This window comes from Oncorhynchus gorbuscha, linkage group LG08 (assembly GCF_021184085.1).
Source record: "Oncorhynchus gorbuscha isolate QuinsamMale2020 ecotype Even-year linkage group LG08, OgorEven_v1.0, whole genome shotgun sequence".
Lineage (NCBI taxonomy): Eukaryota > Metazoa > Chordata > Actinopteri > Salmoniformes > Salmonidae > Oncorhynchus > Oncorhynchus gorbuscha.
In genome coordinates, this window is record NC_060180.1 from 78,593,184 (window position 1) to 78,600,638 (window position 7,455).

The window sequence follows — 7,455 nt, forward strand, 5'->3', positions numbered from 1 at the left end:
GCCCTTAACCAACAGTGAAGTGCTCACTGACCAGCCCTTAACCAACAGTGAAGTGCTCACTGACCAGCCCTTAACCAACAGTGAAGTGCTCATTGACCAGCCCTTAACCAACAGTGAAGTGCTCACTGACCAGCCCTTAACCAACAGTGAAGTGCTCACTGACCAGCCCTTAACCAACAGTGAAGTGCTCACTGACCAGCCCTTAACCAACAGTGAAGTGCTCACTGACCAGCCCTTAACCAACAGTGAAGTGCTCACTGACCAGCCCTTAACCAACAGTGAAGTGCTCATTGACCAGCCCTTAACCAACAGTGAAGTGCTCACTGACAAGCCCTTAACCAACAGTGAAGTGCTCACTGACCAGCCCTTAACCAACAGTGAAGTGCTCACTGACCAGCCCTTAACCAACAGTGAAGTGCTCATTGACCAGCCCTTAACCAACAGTGAAGTGCTCACTGACCAGCCCTTAACCAACAGTGAAGTGCTCACTGACCAGTCCTTAACCAACAGTGAAGTGCTCACTGACCAGCCCTTAACCAACAGTGAAGTGCTCACTGACCAGCCCTTAACCAACAGTGAAGTGCTCACTGACCAGCCCTTAACCAACAGTGAAGTGCTCACTGACCAGTCCTTAACCAACAGTGAAGTGCTCACTGACCAGCCCTTAACCAACAGTGAAGTGCTCACTGACCAGTCCTTAACCAACAGTGAAGTGCTCACTGACCAGCCCTTAACCAACAGTGAAGTGCTCACTGACCAGCCCTTAACCAACAGTGAAGTGCTCACTGACCAGCCCTTAACCAACAGTGAAGTGCTCACTGACCAGCCCTTAACCAACAGTGAAGTGCTCACTGACAAGCCCTTAACCAACAATGAAGTGCTCACTGACAAGCCCTTAACCAACAATGAATGCAGTTTTAAGTCAAATAACCAAAGTGAAGTAGATAAGTGAAAAATAAAAAACAGTTAAGTAATAAAACCAGCCCTTAAAAACAGTGAAGTGCTATTGACAAGGGGCTGCACCAACAGTGAAGTGCTCACTGACCAGCCCTTAACCAACAGTGAAGTGCTCACTGACCAGCCCTTAACCAACAGTGAAGTGCTCACTGACAAGCCCTTAACCAAAGTGAAGTGCTCACTGACCAGCCCTTAACCAACAGTGAAGTGCTCACTGACCAGCCCTTAATAATAGTGAAGTGCTCACTGACCAGCCTTAACCAACAGTAAGTGCCTCTTTAATAACCAACAATGAAGTGCTCACTGACAAGCCCTTAACCAACAATGAATGCAGTTTTAAGTCAAATAAAAAAATAGATAAGTAAAAAAATAAAAATACATTTAATAATAAAACAGCAGCAGTTAATAATAAAAATCCCTCTCCCCCTCTTTAATTCAGGGGGCTGCAGTCAATAATGGCACTGGTTAGTTGATAGTAGTACCCCTCTTTAATAATAGTAATATCCCTCTCCCCCTCTTTAATAATAGTAACACCCCTCTTTAATAATAGTAATACCCCTCTTTAATAATAGTAATACCCCTCTTTAATAATAGTAATACCCCTCTTTAATAATAGTAATACCCCTCTCCCCCTCTTTAATAATAGTAATACCCCTCTTTAATAATAGTAACACCCCTCTTTAATAATAGTAATACCCCTCTTTAATAATAGTAATACCCCTCTTTAATAATAGTAATATCCCTCTTTAATAATAGTAACACCCCTCTTTAATAATAGTAATACCCCTCTTTAATAATAGTAATACCCCTCTTTAATAATAGTAATACCCCTCTTTAATAATAGTAATACCCCTCTCCCCCTCTTTAATAATAGTAACACCCCTCTTTAATAATAGTAACACCCCTCTTTAATAATAGTAATACCCCTCTTTAATAATAGTAGTACCCCTCTTTAATAATAGTAATATCCCTCTTTAATAATAGTAACACCCCTCTTTAATAATAGTAACACCCCTCTTTAATAATAGTAATACCCCTCTTTAATAATAGTAATACCCCTCTTTAATAATAGTAATACCCCTCTTTAATAATAGTAATATCCCTCTCCCCCTCTTTAATAATAGTAATACCCCTCTTTAATAATAGTAACACCCCTCTTTAATAATAGTAACACCCCTATTTAATAATAGTAATATCCCTCTTTAATAATAGTAATACCCCTCTTTAATAATAGTAACACCCCTCTTTAATAATAGTAATACCCCTCTTTAATAATAGTAATACCCCTCTCCCCCTCTTTAATAATAGTAATACCCCTCTTTAATAATAGTAATACCCCTCTCCCCCGCTTTAATAATAGTAACACCCCTCTTTAATAATAGTAATACCCCTCTCCCCCTCTTTAATAATAGTAATACCCCTCTTTAATAATAGTAGTACCCCTCTTTAATAATAGTAATATCCCTCTTTAATAATAGTAATACCCCTCTTTAATAATAGTAACACCCCTCTTTAATAATAGTAATACCCCTCTCCCCCTCTTTAATAATAGTAATACCCCTCTTTAATAATAGTAATACCCCTCTCCCCCGCTTTAATAATAGTAATACCCCTCTTTAATAATAGTAATACCCCTCTTTAATAATAGTAGTACCCCTCTTTAATAATAGTAATACCCCTCTTTAATAATAGTAACACCCCTCTTTAATAATAGTAATACCCCTCTCCCCCGCTTTAATAATAGTAATACCCCTCTTTAATAATAGTAATACCCCTCTCCCCCGCTTTAATAATAGTAATACCCCTCTTTAATAATAGTAATACCCCTCTTTAATAATAGTAATACCCCTCTTTAATAATAGTAATACCCCTCTTTAATAATAGTAATACCCCTCTTTAATAATAGTAATACCCCTCTTTAATAATAGTAATACCCCTCTTTAATAATAGTAATACCCCTCTTTAATAATAGTAACACCCCTCTTTAATAATAGTAACACCCCTCTTTAATAATAGTAATACCCCTCTTTAATAATAGTAATACCCCTCTTTAATAATAGTAATACCCCTCTTTAATAATAGTAATACCCCTCTTTAATAATAGTAACACCGCTACATTAATAAAGAGATAGCAGATTTCTGTATTAAGGCTTTTCTGTGGAACTGTTTTTGTCTAGATGGTGTGGGGTGACGTTCCTTTCTACAGTGACGCAAGCATCGTCAAAGCAACCCTCTACTTTCCACGTGGAATATCCAGAGGTGAGCGTGCGTGTAGCGACCTTAAAGACCATCTGCTCCTGGAGACCACTGACCCTAAACACATCCAACCCCTACAAACAAGCACACAACACACGGTCAACGCTGCTGTTCTAATCTTTACTACTGATTAAACTGCGAGACCAAGACACTATCCACTTTGTTGGTAAATACAGTCATATTTGACATAGCATATTCATCATCTATACAGTATATTATATTGTATACATGTCAGTTCATTACTAGGCTCCCTTCTAAGTACTTCATATTTTACTTCTTTAAAAAATATATATTTTTATTTTCAAATATCGATATAGATTATTTTAGTGCAATGTTGAGCTAGCACACAAGCATTTCACCTTATATGCATATTGTCTACTGTGTGACAAATAAAATGTTATTTGATTTAGATTTTTTTGTGTGTCTCTGTGTAACGAAGTCAGGTTTGTGAACCGTACCTACTGTGTTAAACTCGCCTGACGACTCAATGCCTAGGCTTTAGTTTGACGGGCTAAAACACTTCACCTGCATGTGTTATGACATGACGTCACCATTTTGTGTTGCAGATTGCCGTCACCTGATTCGCCGGTGCCTCGCTGTCAGTCCAGACGACCGGCCAACCCTGGAGCAGATACAGCAGCATCCCTGGATGCGATAGAATAGACTATATTTCATCTATAAATGTCCCAAATAAACATGGTCAGCATTCCTATTCATGTCATCCCTGACTGATAGTAGATAAAACGATATAGCAAGGGGATTCAAATCTTACCCTACGAGGTTCAGATTACTGCTGGTGTTCTACCTGATAATGAATTACACACGACTGGTGTCACAGGTTAAAATCAGGGATAACATGGGAAAAGAAATCAGTGGAACTGGTTTACAGGTCCAGCGTTTAATTTGAGGGGTATATGGTATTGTAGCGACCCGCACAGACAGCTGTGTGTTATGTGTTAGGCTAGGAGGTGGTTGTGTTGTACTGACCAGTACCCGGCGTTCGCGGGGTCCAACCTGTCAATCAACCTGCTATCTGCCAATCACGGGAATGCCTGGAATGTTCTGATGCCGGGCATCCTGGTGGTTGGCGGAGTGGCGTGGAGGGGGGTTGGGCAGGGGGGTGGAGCATTGGAAGTTAAGACCAGGTTCAGCTTTTGTTCTCTCTCTCTTACGTCTGGGCTTCACAAGAGAAGGTCACGATTGGCTTGTGTCATCTATTCGGCGTGTGCTACGGCCCAAACAGTAGCCTGTGTAAAGTTGGTGTAATAAACCGTCAATTCGTAAACTCAAGCCTCTGTCTGGACAATTGTTCCTTTATGATCTAGTCGGGTCATTACATTGGTGTCAGAAGTAAAAACGTTGATACAAGTTAGCCAGCTAGCTAGCTGACTTATGTGGCTAGCTACCGTAGGTGAGAACGGGGATGGAAAATGCTTCGAGGGAATCCGAAAGTGAAGGTGGAGGTAGGGGACGATTATGGCCAAGGAGCTGCGTGTGAATGGACGTCGGGGCTCTGTCTGAGGAGATCGCCAGGGCGTCGGAGCGCAGAGGCCGCTTGAGGGAGGACGTTAGAGCGATGGCGGCTGAAGCGGGCATGAGTGCGTCGTCGAATGTATTTCGCGCGGATTCTGGTGGGCGGACCGAAGTGGTGACGTCGACGCGGCGTGATGAGGAATCTGGGGCTCAGGATGTAAACAAACATGGCGGCGCCCAGTTCCCGGCTGCGTCCGTATCTGTTAAGACCCCGAAATATTCCGGTAAGGCGGATTGGGAAGCTTTTCATGCTCAGTTTGAACTGTTAGCTCATTTTAGGGGTGGTCGGATGAAGAAAGGGCACTGCAGTTGGCTTTATGCCTCACGGATGAAGCTCTGGCCTGTTTGATATTGATTAGCCCCGAGGACAGGCATGATTATGGGGCTTTAGTGGGAGCACTGAGGAGGCGCTATGGACAGTGTGTACAGCCCGGGCTACTGCGCTCCGAACTGAGTAATAGACGCAGGCAGCCTGGAGAGCCTCTACGGGTGCTAGCTAATGACATTGAGAGCCTCTCTCGGCGGGCATATGCTCACATGCCCCCTCCGTGCAGAGCGAGCTAGCACGGGACCAGTTCATACAGGCGCTCTCTCCTACGGAGCTGCGCATACAGACCCAGCTGGCTCATCCTGAGTCATTGCAGACAGCCTTGGAGATGGCTTTGGAGAGGGAGCTGGTGTGGGCTGGGGCTTCAGCTGGGGCTTTGGTGGGGGTGCAGGGAGACACACCCTCTGTGCGAGCTGGGGGGCAGAGCAGCCCGGAGCCGGAAAAGCCTGCTTGGGTGGCCGAAATGACAAAACTCATTCGTGCTGTGTCGCTACAGGCGGAACGAAACACACGCCCTGGTCCCAGGGTCTGCTGGGGTTGTGGCCAGCCAGGCCATCTGCGCCGAGTTTGCCCCATGTCCCCCAGAGCTCAGGGAAACGGCTCGGGGTCCGCATAGACCGGGTAGTGCGGACCCCTGGCTTTCTATCCCAACCACCATCATCTTCTGGAGGAGCCCACCGGCACAGACGGGGAAGCAAGGCTCCACTTCCCCCAGAAGCAGACGAGGGCAAGCGGATGGAGCCTGTTGTTGTGGTGGGCCGGACCTGTGTTGGGGACTTTTGTCATGTCCCTGTCACTGTGGAGGGGTGCCCTGCTCCGCCCTGGTGGACACTGGGTCCACAGTAACCCTGGTGAGGCCAGATATTGTGCCAGGTTGGACTCAGTGTGAGCCTACAACTGTGCAGCTCCGCACAGTCACAGGTGAGCTGGCACCCATGAAAGGGAAGGGAATAATGACTCTGACAGTAGGGGGCAGGACTGTGCGTCATCCTGTGTGGGTGGCGGCTGTGCAGGACCCTTGTATCCTGGGGTTGGACTTTCTTAGGAGCACAGGCTGCCAGTTAGACCTAAATAGGGGCACACTGAGCTTCCAGGGAGGGACGGAAGTCACCATGGCCCCCCTAATGTCACATTCACTCAACCCAACAAACCCTTTACTCCAACAGTTAAAGCAGCAGAGACTCATGGCTGCGCCCCTCCCCCACAGCTGTGTGTGACTTTTCCCCAGTCCCCCTGTCACCTACAGCGGTGTGTTACATTCCCCCAGCTACCTCCATGACACAGCCCTCTGTGAGCCCGGGTCGCATCCCCCCAGCCCAGCTACCCCAGATGGGAGAGGAGAGGACACTGTCTGCAGTGAGGGAGATATGGGGAGGAACTGTGTTGGTCTTGACCCTGAGCAGCAGGAACGGTTGTGGCAGTTGCTGTTTGAATTCAGAGACAGCTTTGCGTTGAGTGAGGAAGAGGTGGGTCAGACTCATCTGGTGCAGCATGAGATCGACACAGGTGATGCTCGACCCATCAAGATGCGTCCCCGCCGTATCCCGCTGGCACGCCAGGAGGCGGCAGACAAGGCTGTGTTGGAGATGCAGCGGGCAGACTTCATTGAGCCCTCAGACAGCCCCTGGGCGGCGCCAGTCGTCATGGTTCCGAAGAAGGGGGGCAAGCTGAGGTTCTGTGCGGACTACAGGCGGCTGAATGAGGTAACCAGGAAGGACTCATACCCCATACCACGTATCGATGAGTCGCTGGACCTGGTTAGGGGTCCTCCTGGTTCTCCTCACTAGACCTCCGCAGTGGCTACTGGCAGGTGCCCCTCTCCCCAGAGGCCAGAGCCAAAACTGCGTTCTCCACTAACAGAGGACACTGGCAGTTCAAGGTCCTGTGCTTTGGCCTGTGCAACGCTCCAGCTACTTTTGAGCGTTTGATGGACAGGGTGCTGGATGGCATCCCCCGACAGCAGTGTCTGGTATACCTCGATGACATCCTGGCCCATGGCAGCTCCTTCCAGTCAGCCCTGGGGGCGCTACGGCGTGTGCTGGAGAGGGTGGCTGCCGCAGGTCTGAAGCTCCACCCCGAGAAGTGCCACTTCATGAGGAGAGAGGTGTCCTTCTTGGGCCACCGAGTGGGGAAGGAGGGGATCAGCACCATGGAGGACAAGGTAGGGGCTGTCAGAGACTGGCCCACCCCCACCGACCAGCGTCAGCTGAAGAGCTTCCTGGGCCTGGCCTCGTACTACAGGAGGTTTGTACGGGGCTTCTCAAGCGTTGCTGCTCCACTGAACCGCCTGCTGCCGAAGGACAAGGCTTTCACTTGGACAGTGGAGTGTGAGGAGGCGTTCAACACCCTCAAGCGTGCACTGATCGAGGCCCCGTGCTCGC

The 7,455-nt window shown here is 47.3% G+C and overlaps 1 protein-coding gene across 1 annotated transcript in view; it reads left to right on the plus strand.

Moving 5' to 3' along the window:
• LOC124041057 (serine/threonine-protein kinase pim-2-like) overlaps positions 1 to 4,226 on the plus strand; it is a 17,146-nt gene extending 12,920 nt beyond the window's left edge. The window contains exons 7-8 of the mRNA XM_046358224.1: positions 3,135 to 3,216; positions 3,780 to 4,226. Of these exons, the coding sequence (XP_046214180.1) occupies positions 3,135 to 3,216; positions 3,780 to 3,871 (174 nt within the window). The 3' untranslated portion in view covers positions 3,872 to 4,226. The remainder of the gene's footprint in view (positions 1 to 3,134; positions 3,217 to 3,779) is intronic.
• The last annotated feature ends 3,229 nt before the right edge of the window (positions 4,227 to 7,455 follow it).